The sequence below is a fragment of the Narcine bancroftii genome, chromosome 1 (assembly GCF_036971445.1).
Source record: "Narcine bancroftii isolate sNarBan1 chromosome 1, sNarBan1.hap1, whole genome shotgun sequence".
In the NCBI taxonomy this organism is placed as follows: domain Eukaryota; kingdom Metazoa; phylum Chordata; class Chondrichthyes; order Torpediniformes; family Narcinidae; genus Narcine; species Narcine bancroftii.
In genome coordinates this window covers 487,424,790-487,442,172 of record NC_091469.1, presented here as the reverse complement: position 1 = coordinate 487,442,172, position 17,383 = coordinate 487,424,790, and the positions used below count along the sequence as shown (strand labels likewise).

General features: G+C 47.3%; 1 protein-coding gene across 11 annotated transcripts in view; it reads left to right on the top strand.

Moving 5' to 3' along the window:
• LOC138751959 (protein mono-ADP-ribosyltransferase PARP10-like) overlaps positions 1-17,383 on the top strand; it is a 73,956-nt gene that overhangs the window by 12,103 nt on the left and 44,470 nt on the right. For 9 of the 11 annotated variants that reach the window (XR_011350291.1, XR_011350290.1, XM_069914982.1 and 6 more), the window contains exons 1-2: positions 491-562; positions 9,436-9,620. The exons of 1 other annotated variant lie outside the window; for it this stretch is intronic. Coding sequence is in view for 8 of the 10 variants with exons in the window: in XM_069914982.1 (XP_069771083.1) it covers positions 9,446-9,620 (175 nt within the window). In the remaining 2 variants the exon portion in view is untranslated. Of the gene's footprint in view, positions 1-490; positions 563-9,435; positions 9,621-17,383 lie in introns of those variants that run through there. One more of the 11 variants, XM_069914979.1, reaches the window with a different exon arrangement.

Below are 17,383 nucleotides of genomic sequence, written 5' to 3'. Positions count from 1 at the left end.
GTGGCAGTTAGAAAGGGCCCGGCCCGGTCTACCCCACCAGGTCACTGCCCTACCTCAGAGGTAGTCAGGGAACCCACTTAAATGTACCCAGGTCGCGTCCACAGGCAAGTTGAACACGAAAATGGCTGATCCACTTCTCCCAGCGACATTGGTGCCAGCATCCGAACATCGGCGAGTTCGTGACACGCCACTGAGGGGGGCTGGATCCACCTTATATGGACAGGTTGGCGATTTAATGGGTCGGTCCCCCTGCCATTTATGTGGCGACAACATTTCTGCCCCGGTAATCGTACCCGGGTCCCAGGAGGGTGTTTTAATGGGTCGGTCCCCCTGCCATATATGAGGGGCCAACATTTCTGCCCCGGTAATCGTACCCGGGTCCCAGGTTGGTTTCCCAGGGGATGCAGCTTAAAATAGTCTGGTGGCTGATCTATACCTGAACAGTCACCTGAGGCTCAGTCCTCCCTGACGTCCGCCGGAAGTACCAGGCGGAAGCACCGAGGGCGGGACCTTCCCCCCAGACACTGGCTGCTCCGGGGAGCCGGATCCCGGCTTTTTTACGGTGAGAGTGTGTTTTGCCCCCGCGGAGGGGAGCCGGAATTTCCACACCCCCCCTCCTCCCCCCCCCTCCCCAACCAGCCGCGGTAAGGACGTGGGGGGGGGGGGGGAGGGAAGAGGGAAGCCCCCCCTGGGCCGGGCGGGAGGTGAGGGGGAGCGCGGAGTGGGGTGGGGTGGGGGTCCTGTCCCCGACCCCCCCTCCCCCTCCCCCACGGTCCTGTCGGTTCCGGACCCCTCCCCGCTCTCCCAAGCTGTACTTTCGATTTCGTTTCCTTCCAACCCACCGGTGGCGCGGAAGCGACTCGGCTGCAGCCTAGTGTGTGGACGCTGGTCGGGGGGGGGTGGGGGGGGGGGGGAGAAGGCGGGGGGTTTTGGGGGGGTGGGGGGAAAAGGTGGGGGGGGGAGGGGGTTTTGTCCCAGTTACGGCCGTGAGGTTGGGGTTTGGTCCCAGTTACGGCCGTGAGGTTGGGGTTTGGTCCCAGTTACGGCCGTGAGGTTGGGGTTTCGTCCCAGTTACGGCCGTGAGGTTGGGGTTTCGTCCCAGTTACGGCCGTGAGGTTGGGGTTTGGTCCCAGTTACGGCCGGCGAGGGCTGGGTTTGGACCCAGTGCCGGCGAGGGCTGGGTTTGGACCCAGTGCCGGCGAGGGCTGGGTTTGGACCCAGTGCCGGCGAGGGCTGGGTTTGGACCCAGTGCCGGCGAGGGCTGGGTTTGGACCCAGTGCCGGCGAGGGCTGGGTTTGGACCCAGTGCCGGCGAGGGCTGGGTTTGGACCCAGTGCCGGCGAGGGCTGGGTTTGGACCCAGTGCCGGCGAGGGCTGGGTTTGGACCCAGTGCCGGCGAGGGCTGGGTTTGGACCCAGTGCCGGCGAGGGCTGGGTTTGGACCCAGTGCCGGCGAGGGCTGGGTTTGGACCCAGTGCCGGCGAGGGCTGGGTTTGGACCCAGTGCCGGCGAGGGCTGGGTTTGGACCCAGTGCCGGCGAGGGCTGGGTTTGGACCCAGTGCCGGCGAGGGCTGGGTTTGGACCCAGTGCCGGCGAGGGCTGGGTTTGGACCCAGTGCCGGCGAGGGCTGGGTTTGGACCCAGTGCCGGCGAGGGCTGGGTTTGGACCCAGTGCCGGCGAGGGCTGGGTTTGGACCCAGTGCCGGCGAGGGCTGGGTTTGGACCCAGTGCCGGCGAGGGCTGGGTTTGGGGACTGGACCCAGTGCCGGCAGTAGGGGAGAGGGGTTGGACCTAGTGCTAGTGATGGGTACCAAGACATTGCAATTGTTATAGTTTATTGTCTTAGCTTCACAGCTCGGATACAGTTCCTTCAGCCCATCCTGTTCATTCCACTTCATCGCATTGGCTTGCACCCAGACCATATCCTTCCATTCCCCCAATCCATGTACCTATCCAATCTTCTCTTAAATGTCAACATCGAAGTCTCATTCACCACCTAGACTGAGAGGTCGTTCCACACTCTCACCACTCTTTCCGTGAAGTTGCCCTAAACGTTTTACCTTTCAATCTTAACCTGTCTCCTCTGGTTCTTGTCTCACCTAATGTCAACGGAAAAAGCCTTTTTGCATTTACTCCTTATAATATTGAGTACCTCTATCAAATCTCCTCTCATTGCTTTGCATTCCAGGGGAAAAAACCCCAGCCTATTCAATCTTTCTCTAGAACTCAGCTCTTTAAGTCCCGGCAACATCTGTGTAAATTTTCTCTACACTCTTTCAATCTCATGGATGTCTTTCCTGTAAGTCGGTGACTAAAACTGCACATAATACTCCAAATTTGGCCTCACCAGTGTTTTAAACAACTTCACCATAACATTCCAACTACTGTGCTCAATACTTGGATTTATGAAGGCCAATGTGCAAAGGGTTTCTTTTTGACCCTGTGATGCCGCTTTTAAGGAATTCCCAGATACTTCTGTTCTGCTGCGCTCTTCTGTTCCCTACCATTTACCTTGTATGTCCTTCCTTGGTTTGTCCTTCCAAAGTGAAACACCCCACATTTGTCTGCGTTAAATTCCATCTACCATTTTCATTTCCATTTCTGCAGGCTTAACATCTTTTTCCACAACCACTCCACTATATTCTCTGACTCTCTGGTTCCCACCCTCTGCAAATCTAGTATAGCCCCCACCCAAAGCAGCTCAAGCAAACCTTCCCGCAAGGAGATTAGTCCCTCTCCAGTTCAGAGGAAAACAGTCTCTGGAAGAGACCCCAATGATCCAAAAATGACTAGCTACACATGAAGCTGAAAGATCCTATTTCTAACTTCACTAGTACATGGCCCAGGTAGCAATCCTGAGATCACAACCCTGGAGGTCCTGTCGTTTTAACCTAGCCCCTAACTCCCTGAATTCACTTTGCAGGACTTCATCACCTTTCCATCCCATGTCATTGATCCTTATATGGATCACGACATCTGGCTACTCACACTATCTCTTGAGAAAGCTATGGACTCGGTTGGAGATGTCCCTGGCACCCGGGAAGCAAAATACCATCCAGAAAACTATAAATCATCCACAGAATCTTTGATCTATTCCCATAATCATTGAATCTCTCTCCTCCTCCCCTCCTGAACGGTAACCATTTACCTTTCAAGTACCAAAGCCTGGTGAACTTCATAAATGTTAAATTCTGTGCACAGTATAAGAATTGCCTGCAACCAGTGAACTTGGAGGAATGAGAAGTCAGATTGGACTGTGAATCAAATAACTTTTCTGAACTTACACACACATTACAGACATGTGCACTTAGAATTAGAAGAGGTTATATTTAGTAAGTTAATTGTAGTAAGTTAGAATTTGATCCTGTTTTCATGTTTAAAGATAATTAAAAGCAACTTTTGTTTAAGTTATCATTTGACTTGGTGAAATTTCTATTGCTTCTGAGTTTTGGGGTCCTCTGGGCTCGTAACAGCATCTGTATCCCTTATAATATGGGCAACACAGAACATACCAAACCTTTCCACATAATCATACCAGTCTTCCAATTCTCTGTATTCTCCAAAACATTGCTCTGCCATTTTAACTCTTCTCTTTGCTCTCTTATCTTTTTCTCTGTTCCACTGGGTGGCTCAATGTGGCTTCAGGTTTCGTTTTTCCACATCCAAATCTCTCCTTCCACATTTGGAATGTGGAATCGTTTCCGTTTCCATCCTCGTCACCAATTTGTTGTGTATTCTTTCCTTAAAAAATACACTTGCACAAGGAGAAGTTTTGTCTTGTTCTTTATTCAAATCAAAATACTTCCTCCCAGCTCCACAATACATCACCTGTGTATACCCACAACAGTAGTGATCTAGGTTCTATGAAGGCCAATGTACCAAAAGCTCTCTTTACAACCCTTTCCACCTATGACACCACTTTCAGTGAATTGTATATCTGTATTCCCAGATCCTTCTGTTCTACTGCACTCCTCAGTGCCTGACCGTTTAACATGTATCTCTACTTTGGTTTGTCCTTCCAAAGTGCAACACCTCACACTTGTCTGCATTAAATTCTTTCTGTCATTTTACAGCCCAGTTTTCCAGCAGGTCCAGATCCCTCTGCAAGCTTTGAAAACTTTCCTCACAATGCCTCCAATCTTAGTGTCATCTGTAAACTTGCTGATTCAATTTACCCGGTCATTGATATAGATAACAAACAAAAATGGTCCCAGCACCAATCCCTGAGGCCCACCACTAGTCACAGGACTCCAGTCTGAGAAACAATCATCCACCACTACTCTCTGGCTTTAACCATCCAGCCATTGTCGAATCCAGTTCACTACTTCACCAGGAATACTTAACGTCTGAACCTTCCAGGTTCATGTGGGACCTTGTCGAAGGCTTTACTAAGGTCCATGTAGACAATATCCACAGCCTTTCCCTTGTCAGCTTTCCTGATAACCTCCTTGAAAAGCTCTAAGATTAGTTAAACATGACCTACCCATTGCACAAAGCCACTTCAACTTTTCTTAATCAGTCCCTGTCTATCCAAATATGTATATCCAATCTCTTAGAATACACTCCATTAACTTAACTACTATTGTAGTCAAATTTATTGGCTGATGATTTCCTGGATTATTTTGGAGCCTTTCTTTGTAACAATATTAATATTTGGGGAGAATTTATAAGATTTAGAGTAGGTCACATACATTCACACATTTTAAAACCAATCTTGTTTGAAAGACTGAAGAATTCACATTGCAGGATCTCTGGAGAATGTAAGCACCTTTCACAAGTATGTGTTAATTGAACTGATGTCATAAAATGCTTGACCATTGTCTTGGAGTTATGCTGTCTATCAGTACCCTTTCTGCAAAGTGCTCACAGTAAGGTCAATTCTGGATTGTTTACCTAAGATAACCTAAGAATTCCTGTTGTTTTGGTCAGGAAGGTGGGGGTTTTGCAAGACATGAGTCACATGCTCTCTTGGAGTTTCAGTTGGAAAAGAGAGAGAGTTGAGTTAACAGCTCAGTCAGTCAGTGTGTGGGACACCAACAAGTGACTGAAAAATGCAATCCAGGGAAAACTGTCTGAAACTGATGAAAGCAAGTTCCAGAGCAGTAGATGGCTGGAAGTGCAATCTGTCTGATGTTTCTCTTGAGATAGAGGAAGGAATGGAACTCTGTGGTAGCTTGAAGAAAGAGGTTACCATCGAGAAGACCCTGGTGGGGCAAATTTCATCAGCGAGATCCTGAGGTGACTAATGGTGGTACCTCAGTTGTGGAAATCGTGGGGCAACAAAATCTCTCTCTGCAAACCCTACAAGAACCTTCCTGAGCAGTAAACATTTACCTTTCAAGCACCAAGCCTGGTGAACTTTATACATGTTAAATTCTGTACAAGTATGGTGATTGCCTGCAACCAGAGAACTTGGAAGAAGGAGAAGTGAGATTGAAATGTGAACCAAAGAATTTCTCTTGAATTTACACACACATTATATACACGTGCGCTTAGAATTAGAAGGGGGGTAATTTGGGTTAGTATATAGTATAATGACAACGGCTCTGTATACGCTTATCTTTGTGAGGTTTTTCAGTTGGTTGTTTTTCCAGACTCTTTTGTGTAGTCTTCCAAAGGCGCTATTTGCCTTGGCGAGTCTGTTGTCTATCTCATTGTCGATCCTTGCATCTGATGAAATGGTGCAGCCGAGATAGGTAAACTGGTTGACCGTTTTGAGTTTTGTGTGCCCGATGGAGATGTGGGGGTGCTGGTAGTCATGGTGGGGAGCTGGCTGATGGAGGACCTCAGTTTTCTTCAGGCTGACTTCCAGGCCAAACATTTTGGCAGTTTCCGCAAAGCAGGACGTCAAGCGCTGAAGAGCTGGCTCTGAATGGGCAACTAAAGCGGCATCATCTGCAAAGAGTAGTTCACGGACAAGTTTCTCTTGTGTCTTGGTGTGAGCTTGCAGGCGCCTCAGATTGAAGAGACTGCCATCCGTGCGGTACCGGATGTAAACAGCGTCTTCATTGTTGGGGTCTTTCATGGCTTGGTTCAGCATCATGCTGAAGAAGATTGAAAAGAGGGTTGGTGCGAGAACACAGCCTTGCTTCACGCCATTGTTAATGGAGAAGGGTTCAGAGAGCTCATTGCTGTATCTGACCCGACCTTGTTGGTTTTCGTGCAGTTGGATAATCATGTTGAGGAACTTTGGGGGACATCCGATGCGCTCTAGTATTTGCCAAAATACCCACACTCCTGTTCGGCACCGAATCATGGGTCCTCTACCGGCACCACCTACGGCTCCTAGAACGCTTCCACCAGCGTTGTCTCCGCTCCATCCTCAACATCCATTGGAGCGCTCACACCCCTAACGTCGAGGTACTCGAGATGGCAGAGGTCGACAGCATCGAGTCCACGCTGCTGAAGATCCAGCTGCGCTGGATGGGTCACGTCTCCAGAATGGAGGACCATCGCCTTCCCAAGATCGTATTATATGGCGAGCTCTCCACTGGCCACCGTGACAGAGGTGCACCAAAGAAGAGGTACAAGGACTGCCTAAAGAAATCTCTTGGTGCCTGCCACATTGACCACCACTAGTGGGCTGAAATTGCCTCAAACCGTGCATCTTGGCGCCTCACAGTTCGGCAGGCAAGATGTGGAAGAAGACCGCAGAGCCCACCTCACTGACAAAAGACAAAGGAGGAAAAACCCAACCCCAACCACCAATTTTCCCTTGCAACCCCTGCAACCGTGTCTGCCTCTCCCGCATCGGACTTGTCAGCCACAAATGAGCCTGCAGCTGACGTGGACATTACCCCTCCATAAATCTTCGTCCGCGAAGCCAAGCCAAAGAAGAACAAAAAAAATGACGTTTTGAGGTCAAAAGAGGGGGAGTTGACTCAAACACGGGATTGACTATTGTATGAGTATATACAATACTTCATTGCTATTATTGCCACAGTAATGAAGTGCCATTTGGATTTGTTGCCCTGTGTAATTGGCCAGTCCAGATTTGGAGCTGTCAGTCTTCAAATCAAGGGACAAAAATGATAACTAGGACTTTTAAATACTCTTTTAAAAAAAAAAATCATGGAGTTTCTATTTAATGGAATACTTATTTAATTAAACCAACAGCCCCATAATATGTTTACTTGGGAACATTCAAAATGAAAGTATTGGGGATTTCCCACTGAGCTGCTGGCATGGACAAGGAGTCCAAGGTTGGTGCTGATATTTCCCAACAGTGAGGTGCAGCCAACAAACTGGGTAGTTCCACTTTCAGGTTTCCTGGTTCCATGAAAAACAAATGGGATTTCCCACAAAAGTCCACTGTTGTTACCTTTGTTACAAGCCCAGAGGACCCCAAAACCCAGCAGCAATAGATATTCACCAAGACAAATGGTTTACTTAAACAAAAGTTGCTTTTAATTATCATTAAACATGAGAACAGAATCACACTTTAACTTGTCACTATTAACTTACTTAACCCCCTTCTAAGTGCACATGTATATAATGTTTGTGTAAGTTCAGAATGGTTCACAGACGAATCTGACTTCTCATTCCTCCATGTTCACTGGTTGCAGGCAATTCTTATACTGTGCACAGAATTTAACATTTATGAAGTTCACCAGGCTTTGGTGCTTGAAAGGTAAATGATTACCACTCGGGAAGGTTCTTGCCAGTTTTCAGAGAGAGATTTGTTGTTCCGGGACATCCACAACTGATTTACTTCCATCGGTGACCTGTCTTGCTGACAAAACTTGCCCCCTCAGGGTTCTCCAGATGATAACCTCTTTCTTTCAGGTCACCACAGAGTTCCTTTCTGTTCGCTTATTCCAAGTGAAATATTAGACAGCCAGTCCTCTCCTCTTGCATGAACCCCAGGGGCTGTGACTAGGCCGTCTTCCACACTGGGGCTTCTTGCCAGCTTTTTCTGTTTCAGTTCCAGCTGCTCTTGCTGGCTCTCTTTCTCTCTTTCTCCCTCCAAGACTGAGAGAAAGCCTGTTTGACTCTCTCTGCTTGCAAAACCACATGACCCTCTTACAACCACAAAACTCTCCTGCAGACAATAATGGAGCCAGCATCCTCTTTCATCTGTTGCTTTTGGGTGAACGAGAATCCATTAGTGACGTCTCTTGAGCACTCTTCAAAGCTCTTGCAAAAAGACGTGAGAAGCCACTATGTCTCCAGTATTTTAAATAAGATCTGTTTTAAAGTGTTTTCATGTGGCCTACATAACAAACCTTCCCCAATTTATCTCCCAAAAACATTTTTATATACTCTGTCACACCTTCGTCTGCTGAACCTCTTGCATTAAACCTACCAGTGTGCTCGTTCACTCCCTGTTGTGCTTCCTGGTTGGGCGATTACCCCTTGTTTCCCTGACCAGGTTCAAGAAAGGTTAAAGAACAGAGGCTGGGGCAATACACAAGCATGCTGGAGAAACTCAGCAGGTCAACGCACCCTGCAGAGGAAAGTAAATGTTTTGGGCCTTTTGTCAGCAATGTATATCATCCCCAAATCGTTGATTCCATTTTATTTAAGAGGTGCAGGTGCCCCAAGACTCGCCCCACCAGGTTCCGGAACAGCTGCTACTCCTCCACCATCAGACTCCTCAACAACAAACTTAATCAGGGACCCATTTAAGGACTCCGACTTGTGCACTTTATTGATTTATTTTTCTCTCTGTCATTTGTTTATCTATTTTACATCTGTACATTGTCAGTTTTTTTTTGCATTGCCAATAAGTGGTAATTCTGCCTTGCACAAGAATCTCAGGGTTTTATGTGATGTATGTAGTTCTGACGATAAATCTGAATCTTTAAGTTTTTCCAGCATATTTGTGTCTTATGCACATTAAAATAAACTTCTTTTCCTACTGTCATCAGATTCCTCAATGAACCTCACCAATAAAAATAACGCTGCCCTTGCTCCGTTGTAACTGATCTCCCTCTGTAATTCTGCACGCTGTTCTATGTTTTATTGCCTGTTCTTGAGGGGCGGCACAGTTAGCGTTGCAGTTTGTGCAGTGCTGCTCGTGCGCCAGCAAATGGGACTGGGGTTCGAATCAGTTCTAGTGTGCATGGGTTTTTCCCCAGAGGCTCCGGTTTCCTCCCACCCTTCAAAATTATACTGGGGTTGTAGATCAATTGGGTGTAATTGGGCGGCAAGGGCTTGTGGGCCAGTAGGACCTGTTACTGTGCTGTATGTTTAAATTTTTTTAAAATTTAAATTTAATGGGTTGACTTGATGGGTAGCACGCAAAACGAACCTTTCAACTGTATCTCGGTACGTGTGGCAGTGAAAGAGTCCTAGAATTTTACAACAGGGTAACGTACAGCCCTGAGGTTCTTCGGCCCACCTTGTCCATGGCAACCTAGCTCATCCTAAATGTGAGCAAATGGTGGCAAACTGAGAGGAAGTTTTTGTTAACGGTTCTCCACACTTTGCATGCAGGAAGTGGGAGATGGCGGAGCAGCGGCCCAGCAATGAGTTCGCCCTGGAGGTATGTGGCGTTGGCAGCCTCCCCACCGACATCCTGACCCTGTACTTTGAGAACAAGCGGCGCTCAGGGGGAGGAGCCATTTCCTCCATTGCGCGAGATGGAGACCACATGGTGATCACCTTTGAGAACCCTGCAGGTAAAATACGCGGGCAGCCAATCTTACCCTGCCATCTCCCCTCAACCTTTCTTCCTTCACCTTAAACTGATGTCCTCTGATATTGGCTATTGTTGCCCCGGGGTAAAAGGTGCTGGTTGTCCATCTTTTCTAATCTTAGTCCGTCAATATGTTGAATGACAGGACCTCCAGGGTTGTGATCTCAGAATTGCTACCTGTGCCACGCACTAGTGAGGTGAGAAATAGGAGGATAATGTAGCTTAACACATGGCTAGAGACATGGTGCAGGAGGGAGGGCTTCAGGTTTCTGTATCCTTGGCCTCTTCTAGGGAGGGTGGGACCTGTTCTGACGGGACAGTTTGCATCTGAACTGGGAGAGGGACTAATATCCTTGACGGAAGGTTTGCTGGTGCTGCTCCAGTGAATTTAAACTGGATTTGCAGGGAGATGGGAACCAGAGTGTCTGAGCAGATAGAGGAGTGGAGGAGGGAAAAGATGATGTGAAAATTACAGGCACCGTTAGAAGTCGACAGGATTTACGTGGTGGAAATGTTCTCAGGTGAATCTATTTCAATGCAAGGAGTTTTGTTGGAAAAACAGACGAGCTTAGAGCGAGGATTGGTATGTGGAATTATGACATTGTGGCCGTTAGTGAAACTTCATTGCAGGAGGGGCAGGATTGACAGCTCAATGTTCTATGCTTCCGCTACTTTAGACACGATAGAATGGGGCGGGGGGGGGGGAGGGGAGCAAAATGAAAGGGGGAGGAGTGGCATTGCTCATCAGGAAAAATGTCATAGCTGTGCTCAGGCAGGACAGACCAGAGGACTTGTCTACGGAGGCGATATGGGTGGGGCTGAGGATCGGGAAATTATGACCACACACGAGGTTGTATCATAGACTGCCCAATTGTTAACAAGAATGAGAGGAGCAAATCTGTAGTCTGTGCCGACCATCATTCTTTTTTTAAGGAATATATGGGCTGACACAACATTGAGGGCCGAAGGGCATTTTTTCTATGCTGTAGTGTTCTATGGTTCTAAACCAGCCCTACCCCTTAACCCTCTATTTTTCTTCCATCCATATGCCTAAGAGTCTCTTAAATACCCCTAACGTTCCAGCCTCCTCCACCATCTCTGGCAAGGCATTCCAGACACCCACACCTCTCTATGTTTAAAAAAAAAACTTACCCCTGCCCTCTCCCCTAAACTTTTCTCCCTTCACTTTGTACACATGCACTCTGGTGTTTGCTATTCCTGCCCTGGGAAACAGGTGTTGCTTGTCCACCCTATCTATCCCTCTCATAATCTTGTCGACCTCTATTAAGTCTCCTCTCATCCTTCTTCACTCCAAAGAGAAAAGTCCCAGCTCTGCTAACCTGGCCTCATAACATATTTTCCAATCCAGGTAACATCCTGGTAAATCTCTGTACACTCTCCATAGCTTCCACATACTTCCTATAATGAGGTGACCAGAATTGAATACTCTTAAGTGTGGTCTCACCAGAGATCCCATAGGGCTACTTAACTATCTTATCAACCTGTGTGGTGATCTTGAGGGATGTATAGATTTGAACCCTAACGTTCCCTATTCATCACGCTCTTAAGTATCCAAGCATTAAACTTACACTCAATTTCTGGTTTGTCCTTCCAAAATGCATCTCCTCACACTTAATCTGGATTGAACTCCATCTGCCACTTTTCTGCCCAACTCTGCAACCTGTCCATATCCTCTTGTAACCTCCGACAACCTTCAGCTCCATCCACAATTCCTCCACAAACTTACTGACCCATCCTTCTGCCTCTTCACCCAGGTCCTTTACAAAAATCTTAGAGCAGGGGTCCCAGAACAGATACTTGCTGTACTCCACTAGTCACCGACCTCCAGGCAGAATACTTCCCTTCCACTACTACTCTCTGCTTTCTACCTGCAAGCCAATTTTTTATCCTAACAGTCAAAGTTCCATGGATCCCATCCCTCAGACTTTCTGAACGAGTGTCTCATGGGGGACCTTGTCAAATGCCTTGCTAAAATCCATGTAGACCACATCTTTCACCCTAACCTCATCAATTTCTTTTGTTACTTCTTCAAAAACCTCGTGAGGCACGACCTTCCCTTCACAAAGCCATGCTGACTCCTTGAGTAGACTGGACTTCTCCGTATGCTCATAGATCCTATCATTGAGAATCCTCTCCAGTAGTTTAGACCCCACTGACGTAAGACTCACCAGTCTATAATTCCCAGGATTCTCCCTATTACCTTTTTTAAACAAGGGGGCTACATTTGCCATTTTCCAACCCTCCAGCACATCCCCTGCAGCCAAAGAGGATTCATAGATCATAGCTACTGCCACAGCTTTCTCTTCCCTCACTTCCCACAGCAGCCTGAGGTATATCGCGTCCAGCCCCAGGGAGTTATCAATCTTGATGTTTTTAAGAAGGTCTAACACTTCCTCTTCCTTAATCTCCATATTGTTCAGCACACAGGCCTTTTCTATGCCCGACCTCACCCTGATGCAGGTTCTTTTCTCTTGTGAATACTGAAGCAAAGTATTCATTTAGGACCTCCCCGACCACCTCCACGTCCAAGCAAATGTTGCCTCCTTTATCCTTTAGCGGCCCCACCTTCATTCTCGACATCCTTCTCTTCTTCACATAGACATAAAACCTCTTGGGGTTCTCCTTAATCCTACATGCCAAGGCCTTCTCATTGCCCCCTTAGAGCTATTCTGAGTGCTTTCTGAAGTGCCTTCCTGGCTACCATATACTTCTCATGAGCCCTTCCTGTTTCCTGCTTCCTATATCTAATGTATGCTTCCTTCTTCCTCTTGAACAGCTGCCTCATCTGTTTCGTTAACCACTGTTCCCTTTTCCTACCCTCGTTTTCCTTGCCCAGTGGGACAAACCTGTCCTGAACCCTGTATAAATGGTCCCTAAACTTCCTCCACATTACCTCTGTGTCTTCATCTGTTTCCAATTTACTCTTGTTAGTTCTTGCCTCATTCTATCATAATTAGCCCTTCTCCAATTAAAGATTTTCCCATTTTCTCCATCGCTATGCTAAAGCTTGGTGTTGTGGTCACACTCACCAAAATGCTTCCCCACCAAGAGGTCCGTCACCTGACCAGGTTCATTACCCAGATCCAGTACGGCCTCTCCCCTCATTGGCTGGTCAACATACTGTGTCAGGAATCCTTCTTGGACACACCTGACAAATTCAGCCCTTTCTATCCCTCTTGCAGTCGGGAAGTGCCAGTCTCCTCTTCTCCCCCATTCCCTTTTGAGCCGGTTCAGCCTCTGCGCCAGAGAACTACGATGTCCCTTGTAGAAGTTGAAATTACCCATAACTACAACCCTGTATTTCCTGCACCTTTCCAAAATCTGCCAACTTATGTGCCCCTCAGTTCCCGATGGGTATTTGGGTATTCCCAGTACAGTGATTGCTCCCTTCCTTTTTCTGACTTCTACCCACACTGTCTCAGTGGACACTCCTTCTGCAGCGTCCTCCCTTCCTGGAGCCGTGATACTATCTCTGACCAGTAATGCTACCTCCCCCCCCACCCCCTTACCTCCCATCCTATTCCTTTTAAAACACCTAAACTCTGGTACCTGCATCAGCCAATCCTGCCCGTCCTCCACCCAAGTCTCTGTAACAGCCACCGCATCGTAGTTCCACGTTCTGATCCAGGCTCTAAGTTCTTCCCCTTTATTCCAAATATTCCTAGCATTGAAACAGACACATTTCAACCCCTCTAAATCTATACATTTATGCTTCTTCCCTCACAAACTCAACACACATCAGGCTTTTAACCTTCTTCCCTATTCTCTGCTCTCACATTCTGATTCCCACCCCCCTGCCAAACTACTTTAAACCCTCCCCCATAGTTCTAGCAAACCTGCCCACCAGGATATTGATCTCCCTGCAGGTCAGGTGCAAACTGCCCTTTTTGTAGAGGTCAGACCTTCCCCAGAAGAGATCCCAATGATCCAGAAATCTGAGACCCTGCCCCTGCACCAACTCTTCGGTCACACATTCATCAGCCTCAACTTTTTATTCCTACCCTTTCTGCCGCGTGGCACAGGCAGCAGTCCCGAGATTATCACCCAACTTCTTTCCAAACTCCCTATATTCCCTCTTCAGGACCTCATCTTCTCTGTGAAATTGGTCCCCATGTGGACCACGACATCTGGGTGCTCACCTTCCCCCTCCAGAATGCTGTGAACTCACTCAGAGTCAATCCTGACCTAGCTCCTAGCAGGCAACATATCCTCCTGGAGCCTCGATCTTGCTCAAAGAACCTAACCAACGAGTCCATAATTCCCCCTTCCCTTCTGAGCCAAGGATCTAGCCTCTGCGCCAGAGACATAACCACTACAACGTCCCTTGTAGATCAACCATCCCATTCATTTCCCTCCCTCCACCACCCCCCCCATCAGTATCCAAAACAGTATACTTATGGTTGAGGGGAATGGCCACAGGGGTACTTTGCACAGTCTCTCTTCCCTTTCTCCCTCCAACAGTCACCTGTCTCTGCCTCCTGAATGATCTGGAGTTCATCCAGCTCTAGTTTCCTAACTCTGTCTCCCAGGAGCTGCATCTGGATGCACCTCTTGTAGGTGTCGACATCAGGGACAATTGTGCCGTCCCAGATATACCCAATGCTGCACTCGGAGCATTCCACTGCCTGAGCTGCTGTCTCCATTTAAATACAAAGATCATCCTGGCCTTGCCTCACCAAAACCTCTTGAGCCAAAGCCTCTCATTCCCACTCCTGTACTGGGCCACGCACACACTGGCTGCTATCTTCTGGCCACTCTGTTGGAGCTATCCCCCCCCCCCTCTCTTTATTTGTCACTGCCCCATATCCTTATTACTCTTTCCACCAATTACCATTCTAATTAACCCTTGACTTGCCCTCCACTCCCTTTTCAAATGCACTCACCACAAGCTGGTTCCTGATGCAGCTCTCCTGAGTCCCTCGCTCATCTTTTTCCAGTAATTGTCCTGAGATAATAGCAAACAGCTGCAGGAAAAATAAGATTGTGATAGTAGGAGATTTAAAATTTCCACATATTGACTGGGACTCCCATACTGTTGGATGGCTTGGAGTTTGTCAAATGTGTTCAGGAAAGTTTCCTAAATCAATATATAGAGGTACCAATGAGTGAGGGTGCAATTCTGGATCTCCTATTAGGGAACGAGACAGGATGGGTGACAGGAGTATGTGCAGGGTGTAGTGGCACTACAACTCCTAGAAGGCATTGAACCAGCTTTGTGATGTCAGTGTGTGATGACATCAGCGCATGTTGGATGCGTGATTTGGGCTTTTAAAAGGTTGCCCTCAGTCTGAACAGTAAATCCATTTGATTCACTGAAGGGACGCTTTGTGTGGTTATTTCATTGTGTCCACTGCAATTCCAGTGGCCACAGTTGGTGACCCCGATGAATCCAAAAACATTTTTGGACAAACATGGACTCTGCAGCCATTGCTGTGAAGCTGCCACCTTTCTGGACAGCTGAGCCTGAACTGTGGTTCGAACAGGCAGAAGCCCAGTTTCACCTTCGCAAAGTCGAGTTGGACACCAACTGTTATCACCTTGTCAGTGCCCTGGACCAGGCTGTTGCTAAGAGGGTCGGAGAATTCCTACAGGATGCATCTTGTTGCTTTAAAAGCACTTTTATATGGTATGTTCCGTAGGGAAAGAGCAGCCAAACTACTACGCCTTGCTGGGTTGGGAGACCGCTCCCTTCAGAACAACTAGATGAAATGCTTTTCCTGGCATCTGGTGAAAGTCCCAATCTGCTATTCAGATAATATTAGCTTCTTGTTATCCAAGTGTTCATTTGAAGACCCAAAACTGTAGCAGCAGCGGCAGACGTTCAATGGCTGGCTAAAAAGGACAACAAGGAAAAATAAGTCTGCACAACCAACCTCTCCACTCCTGACCCCGAGTCACACTCTAGTGCTCTTAACACAGCGCTCCCTACAAACAAACAATGTCCCAAAACTGGCAAGCAGCTGTGACAGATTATATTTTATATTGTAATATAGATATGTTTTGAAGGAGATAAATTCTGGCAAGTTTTTTTTAGTGTAGGTCACATACAAACACTTCAAAACAGATCTCATTTAAACTGCCAGAGCTCTGCTCAAGCCAGACAGTCCAGGCTCCGAGTGCCTTTGCAAAAATTTTGAAGAATGCCTATAGAGACTTCACAAGTAGGTGTTAATTGGACATGCTGTGGAGTAATGGATTATTGTTTTGGAAAGCAACAGATGAACAGACTCAGAAGATTGGGTCCAGTGCCGCAGTCTGTTTGAATGCAGTTTGCTGTTCTAAGAGGGTCATGTGGTTTTCTCTGTGTGTGTGAGAGAGAATTCAGTTCTACGGTCCAGCAGCAGCAACTGGGACTGGAACAGGACAAGCTGGCAAACTTGTGGAAAAACCCCATTTTGAAGACAGCTGTGAATTCTTAGTTCAGCAGTCAAAACCCTTTTGGTCCACACAAGAGGAGAGGACTGGCTGTATAATGGTTCGCCTGAAATAAAGGAAACAAAAAGGAACTCTGTGGTGACCTGAAAGAAAGAAGTTATCATCTGGAAAACCCTGAGGGGGTACGTTTCTTCGGTAAGACACTGAAGTGGCTGATCTAAAGGAATCAGTTGTGGGTGTCCAACGAGCAACAAATCTCTCTCTGAAAACCTTCCTGAGCGATAACCATTTACCTTTCGAGCACCAAAGCCTGGTGAAGATTCATAAATGTTACATTCTGTGCACAGTATATAAGTGAACTTGGAGGAGTGAGAAGTGAGATTGGACTGTGAATCAAAAAAACTTTTCTGAACTTACATACACATTACATACACGTGCGCTTAGAATTAGAAGGAAATTAAGTTGAAGTTTGATCCTGTTTTCATGTTTAAAGATAATCAAAGTAACTTTTGTTGAAGTGACCATTTGTCTTGGTGAATTTCTACTGCTGCTGGGTTTTGGGGTCCACTGGGCCCATCACACAGCCTGTGGAAACCTCATTTTGGTGTTATTGTCACAGGTGTTGGGGAGTAAATGTCCGCAAGTGCCTTCCACCCTGCTCATTTGCGGGAAATGCTCAGGCAAACCGCCAGTAAGGGCTGCGGCAGTTGGCGACAAACCTACAAGCCTATTGTATGCCCTGTCCCAGTGAACATTTCTGGTGGACACGGGTTCAGAAGTTAGTGTATTTCACCCACTGGTTTTGACACACACCGTCCTACCCCGGACCTGCAACTACGAGCAGTTAACAGTTCCAATATTCTGACCTTCGGCACCAGGAAGATGAATGTCAAGTTCGAGAATCATAATTAGGTTTGGCCATTCTTTATAGCAACAGTGTCTCGATTTTTGCTTGGTGCAGATTTTCTTTGGGCTCATTCATTCCTCATCGACTTAAAAGGGTGTCGACTAATAGACGGAACTACTTTTCAGACCATTCCTCTGGCAGATGCCTGTATCCCTGCTCTGCGCCTCCAAACATTAAGTGGACCAGTGGATGAATTCTCCAAGCTGTTGGAAGATTTGCCTGAGATTTTTACTCTACAATTTTCTGCCTCGACTGTAAAGCACCGGTGTTACTCATGATATTTGTACTAAGGGCCCACCTATCCACGCGAAAGTGCGTTACTTGCCGCCAGAGAAACTGCATTTAGCTAAGGACGAGTTTGCCAAGATGGAGAAACTAGGCATAATTTGTAGGTCCGACAGCCCCTGGTCATCCCCATTACACATGGTCCCAAAACACAATGG